This window comes from Heloderma suspectum, chromosome 7, assembly GCF_057233095.1.
Source record: "Heloderma suspectum isolate Gila_16-S chromosome 7, 16-S_ref, whole genome shotgun sequence".
Taxonomy (NCBI): domain Eukaryota; kingdom Metazoa; phylum Chordata; class Lepidosauria; order Squamata; family Helodermatidae; genus Heloderma; species Heloderma suspectum.
This window is the reverse complement of record NC_139464.1, coordinates 67,728,922-67,751,502: the sequence shown is the minus strand read 5'-3', so window position 1 is coordinate 67,751,502 and position 22,581 is coordinate 67,728,922. Positions and strand designations below refer to the sequence as shown.

The following is a 22,581-nucleotide window of genomic DNA, read 5'->3' as shown; positions in this document are numbered from 1 at the left end:
AAACGTGCAACCCGCGCCTTTCCCCCACCCTGGTGGTGACGGCTGCGCGCCCGCAAGCGTGTAACGTCCTCGCCTGCCGCGCTGCTGCTGCTGCAATTGGAAGCGCCGCCGCGCGCCACCAAGCGCCGGGCGGGGGAGCAAGCGGGCAGGCCGTGCCCGCCGCGACTCGCGGCCCGCCCGCTGCCCGCGCGCCTTCGCCTCGCTCGGGCCTCCAGCGCCCTCAGAGGCTGGAAGCCCCGGCCCTTCCGCCCCTCCTGCCCCACCCCGCTTCGTCCTGCTTTTGGGGAGGGGGCGGGGCTTCGGAGGGCCGGAGCGTCGGCGAGCGAGCGGGCCTGTCGCGTGACCGCACGCCGGATGACGTAGGAGGAAGAAGACGCCGCCGCCATTAGAGGGAGGCCGAGCGAGCCGCCCCGGCGTAGGGAAGCGCATCTCCGTCCCTGCCTGCGCTGTCGCTGCCTCTTCCGCGCCAGCCTCCCTCCCCCGGCCTTTCCCGGCGCGCGGCCTCGGCTCCCGCGTGCTCTGCGGCCCGGGCCTCCCTCAGCGCCCCGTGTAGGAAGTTGAGCGGGTTTCGGCTGTCGCTGATGTGAGGCCGCGGCGGCCACTTCGCTGCGGATGGCGACGGCAGCGGCCACTTCTGGCTCGGGCGGCGGCGGCGGCGCTGCGGCTGGCGGGCGAAGCTTCTCTTTCAAGGTGGTCCTGCTCGGCGAGGGCTGCGTGGGGAAGACCTCGCTGGTTCTCCGCTACTGCGAGAACAAGTTCAATGACAAGCACATCACCACCCTACAGGTAGGTCCGGGCAGCGAGGGGCCGCCGCGGGGTCGGTCCCAGCTGGCGTCCTTGGGCGAAGAGGAGGGGGCTCTCCGAGGGGTGCAAGCGCAGGCAGGCAGCGACGTAGCCCTGCCCGTGTTTGGGGTGGTGACTTCCAAGGCCCTGGCCTCGCTGCCCTACCCTTAAGGCACTGTGTTGCTTCTCAGTCTGCTTTAACTGCTACTTTTTCTTTTTGTGTCGAGTTGTGTAGCGAAGGATGGCGCTCGAATCTGTTGTGCTTACGCTTCTTGAGTGGGCCGTGTTGCTTCTGCACGGCATTAAGTCGCTGCTAAACAATTACTTGGGAGCAGTAGGCTTAGAACAACGACAACAAAAATCAAGCGTAATATTTTCGAGGGGTGTTGATCCTCAAAGGGCAGCTATATTCGTTGGTAGCAGAATGATGAGCTTTGTGGTAGTCTTAAAACGGTTAACTTGTTTTTTAAGTTATCTGCTCCAAAGTATCAGAGCACATATGCAGAAATCCTTGTGTGTAAAAAAAACACAAAAGAGTCTTGTGGTACCTTAAAGACAGGTTTATTGGGGCATAAGTTTCTGTGGGCTGGAGCCCACTTCACCAGATACAGGACATTTATCTGGCAAAGTGGGGTCTCATCCACCATGATAAATCTGTTAGTCCTTAAGGTGCCACAAGATGTACGTGCGTGCATGCTTGCGGTAACCGACAGACAAAACTGTCCTGCGATTTTAACACATCAAGGCTTTCTATGTATACATAAGATACTGGAGTCCATTCACTATGCTGATTTCACTTCTAGTGTTCTGTCTGGTAAGTCTGACTCTGTAGAATGTTTCTCTACTTTTAAGGGACAGCTACCTTTAAAGATTGGATTTCCATGTATTACGTGAGTTTACTGAAATAGGGAGTCCAAACTCTAGGTATGGAAAGATTGCAAGATCAGTGTTGGTGGGAATTGACTGAGAAAATATAGCTGTGTGGCTTTTCTGCACAACTGTGGACTTGACCAAAAGGATGGGATATAAAACAGAAATGAGCCAAGGAGCAGTGAGATTATGCTAGTTGTACAAAGTGCTAAACTGTTTGGGCTGCTTGTTTATGGCTGAACTTTTTTTGTATGCTTCAAGACTCTTGCATGCTGGGAAGAAGGATTCTTGGTAAATGTTCTTAACATATTCTGGTATGTGAACAGCAATCTTTCTGATCAGGTCAGGATTCTGTGATTTAAATCAGACATATATTTTAACAATTGCCTATGGGCACTGAAGTGCTTATGATTCAGCTAATATAGCAATTAAAACACGTTTCATAACTAAGTAGCTTCTATATGCTTTTTGTGTTGCAATGCACTCTGTTTAAAGACATGAGGGTATGTCTTTAGACTTCACAATACTCTCTGGGTAGAGACTGATCATATGCAGAGTTGGGCATTATTAAGAGCTTATTGAAATCAACTCTGCACACAATCAGGCTACATATCAGTTTGTTGGGGATGGGTGTATGTATCCAAGGACACTAAACAAGGCCATTTACTTAGAGGAGGCAGGGTCCCCATATGCTTCTGGAAGCAAGGCCTGATAGTTACTTGGCAAATCAGTGTGTTCCCTGAGAGGAAAAACAGATGTCCTGTAACATTAGAATATCAGTGATAGTTTGCTCTGTTCACTAATGTGCCCTATAGTATTTCAGCAATTAGGGTGAACTTGGACTTTTAAAGTAGTCGCAACAACCCATTAACTAAGCAGTGCTTCCCATTCAGTTGTTCAAGGAAATATTAAGGATAACATTAGGCCTGGTGGTAGTTCTGCCAGTAGTTCTGATCCTGTGGCTTTGTACCAAAAAGGGTATGTAAGAGAGAACATGGCCTTCTATGCCTGTTGTGAGCAGTTGTTTCTCCTCATGGAAGAGTAGAGAGAACACTGCTCCCAAGTTTACATAGTTCCTTAGCTGCTGACAGATTCCCCTGTTCTCTCCTATCAGTATCTTTTTCTTCAAGCATCTCAAGTCTGCAAAGCTTATGAGATGGCTTGTTGGATCTTTCCCCACTGTCAGTAGGGAGAAGGGAAACTATTTACCTGCAGGACACTGTCAGGTGTTCAGGTTGGCAGGCGGCCTGCACTAATCTGAACAGTTACTGATAACTTGCTGGCAGTGGGGGAACACTGAAACCCTAGCAGCCTGCAGCTGCATTTTAAGATGTGCCTTTCAACGAGATGACTACAGGAAGACAATCTGCACCTACTTCCAGCATACATTGACAGGGTTGACACAACACATGAACCCAACATGAGTTAACATACTGTCTGAACACAGTGTGTTTTCCGTAGGGTGGCTTGTTAATCATGAAGTGTGGCTTATTTTTCTTGAACAAGCCACCTTGAGAATTGGTGGCTTCTTGTTGGGTTGTTCTGGGTGGTTAACAAGCCACACTGCATGGTTAACGAGCAACCCTCAGAAAATGCACTGTGTTCAGACAACATGATAACCCACCCTGAGGAAAACACACTGCTTTCAGACAACACGATAACCCATGGTTTAACAATAACCCACACTGGGTGGGTTAGCGTGTTGTGTGAACCCAGCCATTGTTTCAGGTAGGTCAGAGCTTACCCCCTTCTTAGAATAGAGAGGGTGAGGCCCCCCTGTTTCTCTTTGCTGAAACTTAGCTTCTGCTAATTTTTGCCTTTCCTCTAAGGAGGTGAATGAGGCTTACAGGGTTGTCTCCCCCCCCCCACCCCCGCCATCATCGCAACAACCTTTAAGTTATGTTGGGAGAGTTTGACCCAAGGTCAGGACTGAACCTGGGTCTCCCAAGGTCTGGCCTGGCATGCAAACCACTACACCACAGTGTCACATTTTGTTATATAAAAACCTACCCTATGTAAATCATGAGCACACCAAGCATGTGGAGCTTATTCTCTGTGGCACAGAATGGACTTTCTCAGTGCCTCTAAACAAAAGTAACTTTTGTATTAACCACAGGATTTAGTAACTGCTTCTGATTACCATATTTTGGGGGAATGAGAAATCTAAGTAATAGACGTAGAGTTAGCAATAACTGTTGGAAAGTGAGTATATCAGTTTGAAACATTTGGATTTTATTTCAAACACATTCTAAAAATCCCCACACCTTTCTTAAAACAGGCAAGTAGGAATACTTGCTGAATCAAAATTCTTAGATTCATGATACACAACTGTGTGTTCCTACACATATTAACTGTCTGTTTTATATATTGAGTTTTAGTTTACGATAATTTAGTTATGGTGCAATTGCTATAAGATCGCTAAGGGCCCAATCCTATGCATGTTTAGACAGAAAAAAAGTCCTACAACTACCAGCATTCCCCAGCCAGCACAGCTTTTTTCTGTCTAAACATGCATAGGATTGCACCCTAAGTAAAGGACTGTGAAGTCATAAGATGTCACAAGAGTCAACATGGTGGTGGTGTGATTTAATGGTGAAATTCACTTCTTAGAATTAATTTGCGGCCTTCTGTTCTTTGAAGTAATATCCGCAAGGCATTACAGTAGACTTGCAGTGTGCTGCTATCTTGTGGTAAATAGCAGAGGCAAAACTGCATCTATATTTGAATGCTTCTGACCAACAAAGTGCTGCAAGGCTGGGCCTTCTGTTTCTTATAGCCTTAACACTAGGGGAGAGAGAGGGGGAGATGGGCAGTTGCTATTTCCTGAACAAGAAAGCAGCCATCAATCCACAGTATTGAGTGTCCATGCATTCTTGGGTTATTCTGTGATTAATGCCAGGAGAGGCAAGGAGTTTCCCTGGCTGGGGAAATATATCCTTCACATGCTCTTGTGATCTGATTTAGGATGATATATTAGGTCAGATTATTGCAGTACAGTAGCTATATTAGCGGTAGCCTTAGTAAAGTCATAGCTACAGTCATAGAATGTAGAAAAATGCAAATGGGGTGGGTGGGTTTGAAACATGCAATACTTTTGTCTATTATAAGCTTTAATAATATAAAATGCATTAAGTGTAAGTTAGCACATAAAAGTACACTGTGTTCTGTATTTAGTAAATTTAGGGAGCAATCCTATCCTTCACATAGTGTCTGTGGGGAGGGGGGCATAGGATTGTTTGGTTTCTGGGCTCCAAAGTAGGAAACAGGGCTCTGACGTCAGAGCCCAAAAACTGAGCTCCCTTCTCCCTCAGAGCCAGTGCAGTTCTGACTACATCTTGACACTTGAAAATGGAGTGTGGAGGTGGGGAAAAAGGGGTGTTCCCAGGGGCAGGGAGGAGACTGGGGCGGTGGCCATATGACGTTTCCTATGGCTGCCCCAGCCTCCCCCCGGCCTGAAGCCCCGCTGCTAGATGGGTGAAATGGCCTGTCTAGCAGAAATACAGGGCAGCTGGAGAACGGAGGTGAAGATCGGCTCTGTACTCCAGCCACCCTCCACTGGATACTCAGCAGCCTCCGAGTGCAGAGGCTGGTGACTGTTTTCATAGGATTGCACCGTTAAAGTATAAATGCCTTATTTCTGTTCAAATAGTAATTACAAAGACATCCAGTGTTAGAATGGAGCTTAGCTGTTCTGATCGAACATACCAGACATCTTGGATTTTGCCGGCTGGGAAAATAAGGGAAAATGGAGAAACCATCTATATTGTAGCAAACAAAAGGAAGTGTTTTAATTGGGTTTAGTCTCATCTCCACAGGCAGCATTATCTAGAAGCAGATTAAACTGTGCCCCCCCTCCCATTTTCAGTGCTACAATCATTGCTCTTTCAAACAGTTTCAACTCACTTAAAAAGTAATGTCTGTCTCTCACTTAACCAATCATACTGTTAAGGACTATCAATCTGGGTTTGCATGATCAGTAGGGGAAACCACACATTGTAGCTTGTTTCCTCCACCCCCATGTGTGCTGCTTGTGCGCCCGCCATTTGCTTAATTACCTGTGCTGCAGGTTGCTATGTCATCTGAACCTGGAGCAGTGTGCGGCAGGGCTGGCTTCTGACCCACCTCATGGGATGGGCTAGAAGCCACACCCACCATGCTGGGTTTGGACAACATGGCAACCCGTGGCTCCGGTAATTAAGCAAATGGTGGGCATGTGAGCAGTATATACAGGGGTGGGGGAAACAAGCTAGATAGTGTGAACCAGTTCTCAGTCTACACTATACAGGAACTGCAATTTCGTAGTTATTAATCATTTTGAAGGAACAAAGGACAGCTAACACAATATTTTAATCCCTTGCTTTAAAAAAACTTTGACTCATTCTAAAAGAAAAAAATAGTTCAGAAGAGGGGGTTTTTTTACCCAGGCACCCCCAAATAAATTTCCAATTTCCTCTTGGAAAATGGAAGAAAAAAAGAGGGTGAAAACAGGAAAACATTTTTCTGTCTTACCTTTCCCCCCAGAGCATCATATGGATTGTGTGCCTGTGCTGTGATCACAAGTAAAAAGGCACATAGTGTGAATTATGAATAGTAGGCATGTATTCCAAGTATCATGCTTTGTCCAGTCTTTTCCCATTTGTTGCATCCATGTATATTGAACAGAAACATGGCTATTAAATGCATGTGTGCCCCTTAGAATTAATATGCTGTTACTTGCATTTTGTACTTGGATATTTGTACTCTTGAGTACAAAAGAAAAGCGTGAATTGGCCTTTTGAGCTGTGAAGATAGGTAACATTATCAGTGTATTATGATTGGCTTTTATGATAACTGACCTTAATTGTAGGAAAACATGTACCTATTGTCTTTAATTTGGTTCTGTTGAACTAGCGTTTCTTGCAGCAGTTTATTAATAGCATCATATAATTGTATAATTTTTGGTAAAAAGACCTCAGATATGCTGTTATGGCTATAAAACTTCTGAATTTTGAATACATTATCATGAATTTGTGTAACTTGGGTGTTCTTCATTTGTAGGCATCTTTTCTAACAAAGAAGCTAAATATTGGAGGAAAAAGAGTAAACCTTGCAATATGGGTATGTATCTATCACAACTTTATTACATTTACTATCTGGAGCAGTATTACAGTTGCTGGATAATATGAGCGGAAGGGTGCTGTTGCACTCATGTCCTGCTTGTGGCCTTCTCATAGGCCTCTTGTTGGCCAATGTGTGAATAGAATGCTTGACTAGATATGCCTTTAGTCTGATCCAGCATGGCTCTTCTTATGTGTCTAAAAATAGAATTCTGTTTACCATAGCAAATAGCACCAAGTTTGCTTTTAGTAGTTTAAATGGGAATTAACATGACTATTTTTGTTACATGCAGGATACAGCAGGGCAAGAAAGATTTCATGCACTGGGTCCCATTTACTACAGAGACTCTAATGGAGCTATTTTAGTGTATGATATAACAGATGAAGACTCTTTTCAGAAGGTAACTAGAACCTTTCCAGATATGAAAACTTTGAGCTTATTACTTGTTAACCGTGGGGCGGTGGTAGGGGTTTCAAATCAATATTCACTGTTTTTTCGCTTTGGAAATGACTACTGTGTAAACTTCAAAAATTGTGCTGTAAACTTAATTTCAGATGACTGCACAATTGATCTGAAATTCTGTTATATTTCTATCCAGTACACATCTACTGAGACATGTATAGGATTGGGGATTTTGGGGAGTTCAGTGAGGGTTACTCCCAAATAAGTGGGCACAGGATTTCAGCCTTACAGGACAATCCTGCCTGCTGCTGCTGCAGAGAGTGCTGATGTTGTTGCCTCCAAGACATCCAAAGCTCTTCCAGTGTGAGCTAGGGGGAAGAGAGCTGTTTTGTTTTTTCATTTCCATGCTGTTTTTTATGATTTTCCTCCCATTGTAAGCAGTCTGAGGTTGGCTCTTCACTTCTGGGTCAGACCCCTTTGTCCAACCTTGAAGGGAAACATCCCAACAATCCTGTGGCTTCTGGGTTGCTGTCCCCAGGACCATAGGTTTGCAGCCTTAATGTAGTTAACTAGAAGATTTGGAAGTTCCACCTGCTTGTGCTAACATATTAGAAGTATACTTTTTTCACCTAGAGCTTATTTTAATACTACTGAAATAAAACAATTAAATCTTTCTTCGTGCTCTTGCAGGTAAAAAACTGGGTCAAGGAATTAAGAAAAATGTTGGGAAATGAAATTTGTCTATGCATAGTTGGTAAGCTTTTGGTTTTTACGTCTTAGTAATGTAAGATACAGGGAATCTTGTTCAGTTTAAGTACTAATTTGCATTTTAAATGATTGCTCAAAACTACTAGCAGTGCTTCTCTAAAGCCTCCATAAGAGTTATTTTGGTGCTGGTTGTGTTCACTGTTGCACAATACAAAAAACAATATTTGTGCACTTTAAAAGCGAGTAGATGGAAAAGTAGAAGGTAAAATGGCAAAAGCAATTATGTGATGAAAAGCTTCTTTGAGCAGAAGATGGCAAATTTCTGAACGTGATGGAGTTCTGTATTAGATGTCTGTCTGTATCCAAGAAAACATTTGTACAAAACCTCTTTAGGAACAAGCTACACTTTACTTAGCATTGCTGTTATTTAGACTGGTGAAGGATTTCCTCAAGTAGGATCATAATACATATAACTGATAGTTCTTGAGATAAGCTTCTGTAACTCCTTAAAATTAAGCATGGTTATAACTTTATCTGTGCTGCAGTAACCTCAGCTTCCTGTGTAACTGCAAAAGTGAACACATCTTGAAAAGTTTGGCATGGGGTGTAGCAAGAATTGCATGGGGTGGGGGAGGATGCATTTCATGCTCTTTGCTGCTTCCATTGTTAGTGTAAGGCACCACAGAAAGGTCTCAAGATGATATTGTCTATTCCAACTATGTAACACACTCATAACTGATCTAGGAATTTGAGGTTGATCAGCTAATCATTGATATCTGGATAACAACTGGGTGGCTGTAGAGGCAGAAGAGCTGATATCACTGGGGCCTGGAAATGAAAAGAGAGATAGTTGAAAACAGCTTGTACGTGTTGAGCAGATGGTGGCTTCTATGTTTTGGATACTAAGGAAGTCTGAATTCCTGACAGGTAACAAAATAGATTTGGACAAGGAGAGACATGTGTCTATTCAAGAAGCAGAAACGTAAGTTTAAGTCTCTTAATTTCAATAGTACTTTGAAGACAAACATCACTCTTAAGCACAGCTTTCCTGCTTTAGGCTAGCAGTGGTTCTGCCTGACGTTTGCACAGCATATAGCTCAAGATACAAAGTGTTAATGCATTCTGAGCAGACACTAGTGACTTGTAATCTAACCTTTTTTCAGTTCCACTGATTTTTGTGTTTACTGATTGTGGTGAAGCATCTATTTCTTGAAATCAGTTGTCCAGGTTATCAGAGGCTTGGCTATGGTATACGATTATCAATAACCTAACAGCCTGTGACCAGGCATGTGAGGGAAGTGTTGGTTTGTAAACGAAGACAGACTTGCCTCCTTTATAGAAGTGTGGGATGGAGCTCTCTTGAGGCTACTCAGTTCCTTCATGATACGCAACAATCTTCGGAATCTAATTGATCCTTGCACTTCTTCTCTTTGCTAAGCTTCTGGCAGTTTATACTTTGCACAGGTGTGGTTGCTGTCAGTTTCTGGAACTCCTCGCCAAGGGAGCTCTGTGTAGCCTGGGGTGGGCAACTTGTGACTGTCCAGATATTTTGGCCTACAATTCTCAGCATTGCTTACCACTGGCCATACTGAATAGGGCTGATGGGAGTTGTAGGTCAAAGCATCTGGAGGGCCACAAGTTGCCCACCTGCAGAAGCCCCTTCTCTAACCCTCCATGAGTAGGCAAAGACACTTTTGTTTGGACAGGCCTTGGGCCTCATAACCTGACTAGTAGAAACTAATGTAAATATGCTGCATTTTGTTAAACTGGTTTTAGTTTGTCAGTTTTATTGGCATGTTTTCACATGTCTTGTTATTTATTCTGATATTTATGTATTTTACTGCTAGCCATCTTGAGCATATTTTAATAACTTCAGTCATAGCACCTGCTACAATTGCACATGCATTTAGCCTCTATGTGCTAGACACTGAGGGTATCTAAATTTTGCACTAACTATTTACTTAATCTAGAATAATGTTTATACATATTGCTCTTATTTTTCTGTTAGAGGCTAAAGGCTTTCCTTTTTTGCAGATATGCAGAATCAGTGGGAGCAAAACACTATCACACATCAGCCAAACAGAACAAAGGAATAGAAGAACTCTTTCTTGATCTGTGTAAAAGTAAGTTTTTTGTATTTATGGATTTGCTAGCCATCTTACTTTTGTGAAATTAATAAATTTAAAGCATGATGGCAATTGATTTTTGAGCTATGCATTCTCTTTAAAATGCTGCAGAACTTGAAACTGGCTTTTAAAAGTCTGTAGCACAACTTGTGTTCTGTAATCTTTTACTTCACTTAACCAGCACAGGACTTTCTGTCCAAGCTGACAGTTTTGCTCTATGAACGGTAGTCATTATGCAATTTTGAATGTTTTGAGCATGGAATTTTATCGCATCTTCAGTTCTTATTACCAGTTAAAATTGAATTATAATTTTTAAACAGCAGCTACTAATGTAGCTGTATAACTTAATCTATTCATCTATTTTAATGCTATATATAAAAATCTTGAGCACACCCCGGGAGAGAGCGGAGGACAGGAAGGTCTGGCGTGCTATGGTCCATGGGGTCACAAAGAGTCGAACACGATTTAACAACTGAACAACAACATATAAAAATATTTCCTAGCTTAACTGTTAAGGATTCTTGTCCTGTAATAAGATGTGCATGCATGTGTAAAGGAAGGCGGGACCCCTGGGCTCTACCAGCATCCTTGATCTGCTGCTGCCACCACCTCTCTGAGCCAGCTCAGCCAGACCCAAGAGGAACCCTTGGGAGGGAAACGGTAGCCACTAAATTTAGTACTGACCCAGGACAGAAATAGCAGCAATAGTTTGAGGTAGATATTTATTTACAAGTTAAGGGGTAAGGGGGTGGGAAGAGAAATAGAACAAAGTACAATTTAGCATTCCCCCAAATACCAATCCCCTGTAACAAATACATTTAAAAATACTACTAAAAATACAAAAAGATGTTGCTAGTTGCTGACAAGAGGATTGCTGTTGAATAATTTGGGGCTAGTGATTTCTGCCATAAAATGGTAACTAACCACAGAGGTGATGAGACCTATCTCAGATTAACAGTGGGGTAACCTGCACTTGCTGATAGAATCGCCAACTATCCCAACACCTGAACTTCTGAGGTCAATCTCCGACAGTCTAGCTGCTGAACATCATATATGGGATTAAGAATCTACTGGGTATCTAGAACTAGCTTTCTATTTATAAGTATTGTGATGGTTCATTTACAAATAATACATGTCAAGTGCATCTTCTGAAAATCTCTTGAACTTCTGAATGTGCTGAACACTGGTACCAGTGTGATTTAAATTGCTTTTATTAATCAGCATTTATAGTCCTATCTAACCTAATGCAATATCCTTAAATTCTAGGAATGATAGAAACTGCACAAGTTGATGAGAGAGCACGAGGCAATGGTTCCAGTCAGTCAGGAGCGGCAAGGCGGGGAGTACAGATAATTGATGATGAACCAGCAGTTCAGAGCAGTGGAGGTTGCTGTTCATCTGGATAATTGTATAAGACTGTGCATCTTTGCCCCCTTAGTTAAGACTGCCATATTCAAAGTCTCATTCTTTATCAGTGGAGAGCTGGAATTAACAGTATTTAAAATCATTTGTAACAATTCAGTACCATTAAGTGCTAAAGTAGTGGAGTATGTGACCTGAGAATTGGCATTTTCTACAGTGGTTAACAAAGCAAACCAATGGCTTTTTTTACATATTTCTTTAATAATGAATAATATTGCATGTGGGAAAGACTTATGGCTTCATTTATATTTTAAATGAGATCATTATTTAATAACTTATACACACTATTGGAATTAGACATTTTTGCAGCCCTTTGTATTTTGTGGTAGATTGAACTGTATCACTTCAAAATTGCAAATTGATTTCTTTTTAATTAGCAGATACCTGGATACTTTTTTTTTTTTTTGCAGGGATGGCATTGACCTATAACTGTCTGACTACTTTGATATATTCATCCTGTACTCCATGCTGGTAAACTGTAAATTACATATTAAATATTTTATCTGCTTTTACAAGTGCAGGTGCAGAAATATGTAAGTCTTGTCAGTGATTGTGAAGTGAGTAACAGTTGGTAAAAAGATACAAGGTTAATTAACTATCGCTCACTCTTCTCTCTGCTAGACTATGACCATTCTTTTTGCTTTCTCTGATGTTCACATGCCTTTTCTGAATTTTCTGGCAAATAATTTGTCTAACACCTTAGGTCCAAAAATCTAGCTGGAATGCTGTGAACTGCTGCAACACTTACTTTTATAAATAAGTTTGACATGCCTAAAATATTCTACTGCTTTAGCTGCTTATGTTACACAGGAATTTAATCGTATGAACTTGGCCTCTTCCATCTGATAATCACTAAACAAGACCTGCTTATAAAACTTCTGTTGTCCTTATATCATTGCTTCCTCATGTAATGTTTTTCTCCCAGTTAAACTGAAATGAAGTGAAAATAACTTGACCGTAACAGTTTTCTTTTTTGTTGGCCATTAAAATTGGCAGGGACTCTGCTGTTACTCCTATATAAGCTTTGTTTTAAATCCACTTTGTTTTTCAATTGGAGGAATTTGAAATACCTTCTAAAGATAAGTATCTTCTGAAGGAACAGGAAAAAATGGAAAATGACCCTGGAATTGTTCTTGTGTCAAGACTCGAATTGTACAGCTAAAGTAGAATATTTCTTGACTTCGTAAGGGAAATATTACTTAAGTTGTTTCTTGGTAAATGAGTATGTGTTGGTGTGGAAAATACCTAGTATACAGTTTAGCTTTTAGAAACCGGCTTGTGTAATTCTAACTTCACTTGTGGTGGTTTCAATTTTCAGTGGTGCAGTGATGAATACGCATGCTCAAAGTCACAGTGGGGAATTGACACATTCCATTAACTTCACTCTCCAGAAGCTGACACAATCTTTTAAGGGCAATAGTTTTAGTAAACACTGCATGCACTTATTATCCTGCTTAAGTTGATGTATGAAAATCAACTGAGGTCTATGGGAAGAAAATAGCTGTCACATAAGGCCATAATCCGGATAATTAAACATGTACATTGTACTCTGTACCTTAACCCTTACTGAAATTGTAAGCTAGATAATCTGTTAAATTCATATGTTTAAGTAGCTCGGTTACTGTGACTTCTACTGTGTGCTGCTGTAAGCTGCTCTGTTGTCATTAAATATTCATATTTAGTATCTTCTATTTAGAACTACTTTTCTGTAGTGAATACTGTTTAGCATTGGGCAGTTATAAGTGCACATAGGTTCAAACCAAGATGGATCTGAAACTGATGTAGAAGGAAAGTTGTCTGCCAGTTTTACTTACTTGCACTAATATTCATGGCTCTTAAAATTTGCCTTTTGGCCCCTGTAACTCTGTCAAAGTTGTCAAAACACTCTCCTGCAAGGTGGGACAAGGTTTACATGATCACCATAGCTTAACCATCCACATTTAAGCTGTGGTGTGGCCCAGGGCCTATTTGCCTAATTACCTGCCTGGGTGTGGCTTGTGTCATCCAAGCCTGGGCCTCATGGCTTGTTGGAATGGGAAACAACTCTCAAATAACCCAACAACAGCCTATGAGTTTTTGTGGGTTGTTTCCCCCACCAACAAGCCATCCCAACTGGGTTTGGATGACTTGACATGTTGCACCTGGGTGGATAATTAGGCAAATAGTGCCCAGCCACCATGGGTTGTCTAAGCTATGGAGATACTATGAACCAGGTCATTAGGTGCATCGCTGGTTCACTAACAGTTTGATTTGAGCTGAGGTTTGGAGGAGTCTTCCTGACATCAAAGGTAAGTTGGGGCCTGAGCACAAACAGAACCCAGCTACAGCTAAACTATTCTAGCTACAATTCCAGGACATCCAGATGTACATCCTGATCTCTTGAACTTAAGTTTCCTCATGTAAATTATCTCTACAGGTTGCTTTTTTAAAAACCTGGTGTATGATGCAACTGGTATTTCTTTTCCCATTAGCAGATCAGTGATATGTCTCAATGTAACACTTTTGATAATATTGATTAGCTGTTTCACAGTGGGGCTGAGTTTACACACTCGCTTTCATCCTACTCTTTAACAAGCATTGGAGGCTTCGACTTAAGATCTCTCAACATAAATAATGCAAGAAGGAGTTACTGGTGCATTTTAGGGATGTATGGATTGTGTAAAATCAGTTCAGACTGTGTTTCTCGGCTTGTCAGCTGCCTTTGTTCTATTGTCTGCCCATCACCAGAATTGGGTTTTTTCTTTCCAAATGTGCGCAAATCTGCCCTTGTGCAATTATGCATGCGCAAAATGTGCCAGTTCCCCCAAATGAGGATTTTCATGCTTTAGCCTATGGGGAAAATGCTTGTTTCTGGCAGGTTTTAAAAATGTTGCTTATTTTTTTATGATGAAATTTGTGCAAAAAATTTGGTAGTTAGAAACCAGTCCACAAGTCCACTGAATCCACTCAATGGGAAAACCGTATCCACTGGTTGGATTCATGAAAATCCAAACTCATTAGGTTCTTTTGTGGATTTCTCTGACATCCCTAGGTGCATTTGATGTTTGGCTTATTGGATAGTTTTGAGTGCAGCCTATGAATCTTTAAATGTGCTATAATGACTGGGGCTTGCTGGGAATTGTAGCACTTTTTTCTGTCTTAAACATGGATAGAATCGCACACTTTGCTTCTTACATTCTTGATACAGACATGTACATATCTCTGAAACTGCTCTTAAGTGGTTCCCAGCAAAAGTGTCTTGGTTTGTACTGCATTCCTATGCATACTTACCCTGGAATAAGTCCCATTTAACTCAATGGAGCTTGCTTCTGAGTGGACATATATAAAATTTCACTGTAAGCTTTCCTCCATCTAGTAGTGCTACTGATCATGCTAATTCTTATAATTCTCCTAGTATTTTAGCTATTTCTTCACTTTCCCATTTTCTATAGAACATAGGAATTTGCTTCCTCAAATGTTCACATCACCTGCTCTGCCTGCTTATGCTACTATCTGTATCATTTGATATTTCACAGGAGTGGTCTTTCTAGCTTTAAAGGGCTACTGGCTTGGGGTTAAGCACAGTACAGCACTATAAAAAAGGTAAAGGTGTCCCCAACCAGTCGTGTCCGACTCTAGGGTGCGGTGCTCATCCCCATTTCTAAGCCGAAGAGCCAGCGCTGTCTGAAGACGCTTCCGTGGTCATGTGGCCAGCATGACTGAACACCGAGGTGCACGGAATGCTGTTACCTTTCCCGCCGAGGCGGCACCTATTTATCTACTTGCAATTTCTTGCTTTCGAACTGCTAGGTTGGCAGAAGCTGGGACTGAAGACAGGAGCTCACTCCGTCACGCAGCACTCGGGTCTCGAACTGCTGACCTTCCAGTCTGCAGTTCAGCGTCTTAACCACTAAGCCACCGCGGTCCCTATAGCACTATAAAGACTATTAATAGATCTCCATATAGAGCCAGATGTAGAGGAGATGCAGTTTGCCAATTAGTATTTGCATGGGGGCAGTTGGCTTGCTTGACCTCTGGAAGCAAGTAGCAAACAGCATTGCTGAACAGCTTCTGGAGAGCTCAGTTGCTGAAGATGGAACCCCTAACATCTTCCTATGCTTTGGCACTGTTGGCAGGACTTACTATTCTGTCCTGCCATATGCCCAAAGTACTCAATTTTGGAGTCTGTAATTCTCCTGGCCTCCAAACATCCAGATGTGTGAAGTCTTGCTCCTTCTTTACCTTACATTGTGAGTTCCCGGTTAAGGTCCATAGCAATTTTTATGTTCTTTCTGGTACTTATTGCATTGCTACTTAATATTAACGGTGATGGGAGAAATAGGAAGAATGTACATTGGAGAGTTTGGAATGTGGTGATATTGGCAAATAATGTTTACTCTAATGGGCCTTAGTAGTATTGGAATTCTAGCCCAATGCTGTTGTGACTTGCATAGCTGCTATATTTTGAAAATATTTGAGGTGAATACAATTTATTTACCTGTTGATATCCAGGGCAAATGAAGAACATGAGGAATTATAACCCTTTCCATGCAAGCTGTGCTTACTGCCTCTTAATGGTAGACAAATTAAAAACAGCAGTTTAGCACTTACGTGCTAAAAGTTAATGGTAGCTGAAATACACACCAACTAATTTTGTCCCCTTGGACTCAGAAGTGGTGTGGAGGGATTGCTGTTTGGGAAATGCAAACCCCCTTGGATAAATGGAACTCCAATTCCTCTGGGTAGTGAAGCTAGTTCCATGAGCCCAAGGTGGCCTTAGACATGTTTCTTCTAATGGTGCCCCCCCCCCCCCAATGCTACATGGGCAAACTGCTAGTAGAATGTTCTACTGTTTAACAGCTCATGCTGTGCAAAAACTGCATTTCAAATTTTCTTCTAACTGCTTCTGAAATAGAAGAAAATTTGAAATGCAGTTTTTGCATAGCATGAGGAACAGCTGTTAAAGAACAGTAAAACATTCTACTAGGCTAGTATATACCTCTACATGAGCAGCCAGTGTGGAAGGTTAGGTTATTCTATGATTTTAGTGATTCCACTTAATTGTGCTTTACATTAATCAACAGCCTTAAACTTATATATGATGGTTTTACAAAGTATGTAACTGTACAGCTCCAAATTGGTATATAAAGGGCATTGGCAACAAACGTGTTATCAGAACAAACAATAGTTGTGTTCAAATGAATCTAGATGTTGTCAGCTCAAACGTTAGTCTGCATATAAGCTCTTCATTGTTCGTGTTGCAATTATACATAATAATCAGGGCTTTGTGGTGGTCATTCTAAAAATTAGCTCACTTGTGCAGCTTTAAGACATCAGAGGTACAGAAGAAAAGCAGAAATTCAGGATCCCATCCTAACAAGATGGTGATTATGGAGTTCTTCTAGACCCATGCTATGCATGCTTATGTGACAGTAAAAATCTGTTAGAGGTAGCTTTCAGGTGACTGAACACAGAAGTGCAGTCCTAGGGGTAGAGTTAATGAAATGTGGCATCTGTATTTTTTCGAAGACAGAACCTGTCCCTCTTCAACATAGTGCCTGATGATGAATGCTGTAAAGAATGTAAGACCAAAGACCGTGGTAGTCCAGCATTCTGTTCACACAGCTAACCAACTGCTTATTGAAGCCTACAAGCAGGACATGAGTGCAATAGCAGCCTCAATGTGAATGCTTGAGTATCCCATTGTAAATCAGGGTTGGTCCTAATAAAAGCAATGGTTGTGTTCTTGCTTGAATTTGTGTCTATGGCCACTATCACTGCATTCTGAATTTTTTACCAACTTCAGACTTTGACAGCTCCGTATGAATGTGCATGAACTGTCAACTATACCAATGGAAGCCATGAAAGTTAAACCCAGTTCTAACTGCGATCTCTCTCATTTAGTAAATGGCAACAAGAAATACCGTGGCAAAAGCAATTAACATATATCAGGCAGAGCAAACAGTGTACTGAACTTAATTAACAGTAACATATTGCACATGTGTGAAAAGAACACTTTACCAAAATGGCACCCATAACAGAGGATACATTATACTGCAATTTATCAGCTAAAATGCTATGATTCATTCTGGAAGCTGAAAAATAAACCAGTCTAGCAGTATTAGATGCATTAATATTTCATAGAAGTCTCTGCAAGACACCCCCCGCCCCATAGAATGGTTGCATAGTAGAAGTTTGGGGCACATTTCTGTAAAGGGGTATTTTGTTGTTGTTCAGTCGTGTCCGACTCTTCGTGACCCCATGGACCATAGCACGCCAGGCCTTCCTGTCCTGCACTCTCTCCTGGAGCGTGGTGCAATGCTACTATACTTACACTGGTCTCCAGCTTCTCCCTCTGCCCCATCATCAGCCTGAACCTTGGAGCAGTTTAATTATCTGCAGAGGCATGTGTTAGTAAGAAATTGCTTAATAGATTTCTGATTTTCAGATTTTCCTTTCTAGCCACCTTTCAGTCTTCTGGCTACTCTCTTGAATTCCTTTGAAATATACATTTATAATGCCCCATCCATTGTACAGGTACTCATCCCCTCCCTCCCTCTTTTATTAAGTCTGCATGTGAACAATAAACCCACAAGAAAAACAAATGCTGCCAGCACACACAGACTTCCCAAAATAAGTTTGTGCGCTAGAGAAACATGTCATGTATTCATCTGAAGCAATATATAATCATATTTATATTTCTCTGGCCTTTTCCTTGGATGTGCATGATCTTCTGGGGTGTGGCTGCAATGAGTAGGAAGATGGGCCATTCACAATTGTCTATAGATTAGTGTATATGAGTAGAATGTATGAATCACTGTTTAGTGCTGGGCTGAGGTAGTATGTTGGCTGAACCATGCACCTTCCTGTGACTGGGACACACAATAACAGATGAGAGCCAGGATTTCATCATGCTTCTGTGTTTCAGGCACAACAGTGGCCATTCAGAAAAATGGAGGGTGTGGAGAAAATATGTACATTTAAATGGGCAACTTAAAAAAATTGCGATGAATGTGCGGGAGCCTTATGTCTTGCAAAAACTTGAGGAAAAAGTGATTAAAAATGGCACCAGTGTTGTAGTGGGAGTGAAAGAACAAGGTATGGGATGTGGAGAAGATACAACTGGAGAATGCATGTAGGAGACAGTCCCTGGCTGGGTGATGTCCAGGCTTGGGAAAGCAACAGCTGACACACAGGTGAAACCAGTTTCTCTGGAAGGTTGCACCACTGCAGAGAAAGATGTATCTGTATGAAGGGCGAGACTGCATTTACACTACATCTGCTACACACGACATGTCTATATCCTACATGACATTGCTGTAGACCCCACCGCTGCAGTTAAACAGCAGCAAATCAATAGAAGGAAGAACATCAGTGGGTTTAATGTTGATGAAAAGACAAATGAGTAGTTCATCTTGAAGTAACACTTGTAAAGACTAATGCAGTTAAGTTATACTTTAAGAACATATGAGGAGCCACACTGGATCAGACCAAGGGTCCATCTAATCCAGCATTCTGTTCACACAGTGGCTGACCACCAGCCCACAGAAAACCCAGAAGCAGGACAGGAGGGTGCTGTAAAGAACAATATTGTTTAGGAAGCTGGAATGTAAGATCAATGAATCAAGGTAAGGTAGAGGTGGTCAAACACGAGATGGCAAGACTGAACATCGACTTCTTGGGAATCAGCAAACTAAAATGGATGAACTTGAGCACACCCCGGGAGAGAGCAGAGGACAGGAAGGCCTGGCGTGCTATGGTCCATGGGGTCATGAAGAGTCGGACACGACTTAACTACTGAACAAGCTGGTTGGCCCTTGTGAGAACAGAATGCTGGATTAGATGGAGCCTTGGTCTGATCCAGCAGGGCACCTCATATGTTCTTAAAGTATAACCAAGGGTGCAACCCTACGCATGTTTAGATAGAGAAAAGGCCAATACCTGGCTGGGGCAGGCCGGGACTTGTAGGCCTTTTCTCTGTCTAAACATGCATAGGATTGCGCCCATGCTGCACTAGTCTAACAGCAAAAGTGAGTTTAGTGCATTATATTTAAGCAGCTATACAGAGGTGGGCTGGGGAACCTTTCTCAGCTCAAGGGGAGATTGGCGCTGGGCAAAAATGTTGGGGGCCAAAAATGGGCGCGGCCCCCATTTTCGCTCTCACACACTGACCCAGCTTCACTCGGCCCTCGCCTTTTCCGTCGGCCGAGCAAGGAGCGAGGTAAACCTTTGCGAAGTGCTGCCTCGAGGCACCGAGAGCCGCTTAAAGCAGCGGCCCCCGCGTGAAGCGGGTTTGCTCGGTCCTTGTCTTGGGAAAGGTGAGCGGCGGAGCGAAGCAGGCCGAGCCTCTGACACAGAAAGCCAAGCGAAGCGTCCTCCTCAACATCTCCCCGTCAGCGGGTGAGGCGCAAAAAGCGAGCGCGGGAAAGAGGAACGGCCACAATCAACAGGCGGCAAGAGCCGCAGCAACACCCCCGGCCCGGCCCCGAATCTTGCCTCTCTCGCGTCTGCCACTCCCGACAACTTTCGCTGGTTTCCGTCGATGCCCGCCGCGCAGAATCCACCTCTCCTTCCTTTCCCCCCACCCTCTTCTTCTCCCTTTTTTTTTTTTTTTTAAAGGTACGCATGCGTCGACCCTCTAAGGCCTGCGAGGCGGGGGCGGACCGGGCTGGAGTTGTTGTGAGGCCGCCGAGAACACGTGAAGAGAGCAACGTCATCATAAACATTAGTAGCCAACATGGCGGCTCCTGCGAGTGGAAAGGTAAGAGGAAGGAAGAAAGGACAGCGGGGTTGCCCCCGGGGGGCGGTTCCTTGGAGGGGCTCTGCCAGCAGAGAAGGCCCCTCTCCCACCGCCTCCTCTGGATGCTTCATTGTTGGGGAGCTCGGCGTGGCGTGGCGGGGCGGGGCGGGGTGACTCAGTGTTCCTGGCTGAGGTGGGACGGTGTCAGGCCTTTGGCTGGCGTCGCTCGAGGAGTGGCGGTTTGATTTGTGTGGGGAGGGATGGGCCGTCTTTTGACCTGGAGCGGCGAGAGATTTAATGCTCGTCCTTCGTCTACTAGCCTCGGGCACGTGGGAGTTCCCCGTTTCCTTGGTTAAAATAGGGGTTGTAATGCTTGGCATCCTAGGCTGCTGCCTGTGAGGGGCGCGCAAGGTGGGTTTCCTTGGAAGAGAACAGCTTCTTATGACAGATTACTTTTCATGGCATAACTGCCATTCATTCGTTTACGGTTTTCAGTAACTCATCCGGGTTAAGATCGGCACTTTACATCTACATCCCTGAATGAATTGACAGTGGGAGCCGAGATCATCCTTTTCGTGTTGCTGCTTTCTAGGCTCTTGTGCAGGTTATAGGGAGGAGTGCTTTAAAGCCTAGACAAAACTAATTTGCATCGTGCGATTACAGACCAGCATCCCCAGTCTGGTACCCTTCAGATGTTTGGATTAGAACTCCCAGCACTCTTGACCATGCTGGCTGGGGCTGATGGGAGCTGAAGGCCAAAACATCTGGAGGGCTTTGGGTTGGGGAAGGCCATTATAGACCTTTGATTGACCCTTACCAGAGTCAGCTACTGTATTATTAACACTTACTGTCAAAGAGTTCCTTTGTATTATATTTATCTTTCATAGAAGAAATTGGAGATTAATAAAGTTAACCATCTGTCCTACTGTAAAGTTAAATGCTCAGAGAAGTAGAGCAATTAAGGGTGTAAGTAAGACATCTGTCAAGTAGATGGGAGGGGAAATTCTGATGGGTTTGGGAGTGACAGAATGCAGGACAGGGCATGAGAGGAATGAAAGCAATGTTTTTATAGGGGCACCATTAACCATTGCAGTGTACTTTTCATAGTGATTGCTACAAATAAGTGATGTATAGTAGATAGCACACTGTGCATGGACATTGGATGATTGAGGCTCAAATACTTTCCTTAGTGTGCAATCCCATGCAGGTTTAGACAGAGAAAAAGGCCTACAACTCCCAGCATCCCCCAGCCAGCCATACTGGCTGGGGGATGCTTGGAGTTGTAGGACTTCTTTCTATCTAAACTTGCATGGGATTGCACATTAAGTTTAATGTTGAATTTGCAAGATGGCCATGAAACTTATAGTGGCTTGGAGAAGTTCTGATCTTAACCTGTGTTTATTTTATTATTGATTTCTATACCACCAACAAAGGCTGTGTACAAAAAATGCACAAGTAATCAAATAAAAACAATACAAGTAGCATTAAAAAACCATGATAACAGTTTAAAAAGCCAAGTTAAAAAGATACATCTTGACCCACTTCCTGTACTCAGACAGTTTACTCTCAGAGAGTGTAGACAGCAGACTCAGCTCCAAAGGGAGTGTGTTCCAGAGTTTGGAATCTATGTTGGTTTGTTGTTGTTGTTCAGTCGTGTCCGACTCTTCGTGACCCCATGGACCATAGCACGCCAGGCCTTCCTGTCCTGCGCTCTCTCCCGGAGTGTGCTCAAGTTCATATTCATTGCATCCGTGATGCTATCTAGCCATCTCATCCTCTGCCGTCCCCTTCTCCTTTTGCCTTCAGTCTTTCCCAGCATCAGGGTCTTTTCCAGGGAGTTTTCTCTTCGCATTAGGTGGCCAAAATATTGGAGCTTCAGCTTCATTATCTGTCCTTCCAATGAGCACTCAGGGTTGATTTCCTTTAGGATGGACTGATTTGACCTCCTTGCAGTCCAGGGGACTTGTAAGAGTCTTCTCCAGCACCACAGTTCGAAAGCATCAATTCTTCGGCGCTCAGCCTTCCTTATAGTCCAGCTCTCACAGCCATACATTACTACTGGGAAAACCATAGCTTTGATTAGACGGACCTTTGTCGGCAAGGTGATGTCTCTGCTTCTTACTATGCTGTCTAGGTTGGCCATAGCTTTCCTCCCAAGGAGCAAGCGTCTTTTAATTTCATGGCTACAGTCACCGTCTGCGGTGATCTTGGAGCCCAAGAAAGTGAAATCTGTCACTGCTTCCATTTCTTCCCCTTCTATATGCCAGGAAGTGATGGGGCCAGATGCCATGATCTTAGTTTTTGGTTAGGATTCATTATTCATAAGAGAATAAATGCAAAGCACTCAGTAAGTTGAAAATTCTGCCACGCTCTCTGTAGGTGTGCAATTTGCAAAACATCAGTTTGTGATCTGTGTTTAAGGCTGTGGTCTTATGCAAAGTGAAGCATATCATT

At 43.1% G+C, this 22,581-nt stretch overlaps 2 protein-coding genes across 2 annotated transcripts in view; both read left to right on the top strand.

The window, feature by feature from the left end:
* Positions 1-361: 361 nt before the first annotated feature.
* Positions 362-14,377, top strand: RAB21 (RAB21, member RAS oncogene family). The gene is made up of 7 exons (XM_084810482.1): positions 362-786; positions 6,691-6,750; positions 7,043-7,150; positions 7,843-7,906; positions 8,788-8,842; positions 9,895-9,983; positions 11,253-14,377. Exons 1-7 carry the CDS (start codon positions 613-615, stop codon positions 11,390-11,392), a joined length of 690 nt encoding a protein of 229 aa, XP_084666608.1. The 5' UTR covers positions 362-612; the 3' UTR covers positions 11,393-14,377.
* A 5,710-nt stretch (positions 14,378-20,087) lies between these two features.
* TBC1D15 (TBC1 domain family member 15) overlaps positions 20,088-22,581 on the top strand; it is a 39,372-nt gene continuing 36,878 nt past the window's right edge. The window contains exon 1 of the mRNA XM_084810479.1: positions 20,088-20,148. Coding sequence (XP_084666605.1) covers positions 20,125-20,148 — 24 coding nt within the window. The 5' untranslated portion in view covers positions 20,088-20,124. The remainder of the gene's footprint in view (positions 20,149-22,581) is intronic.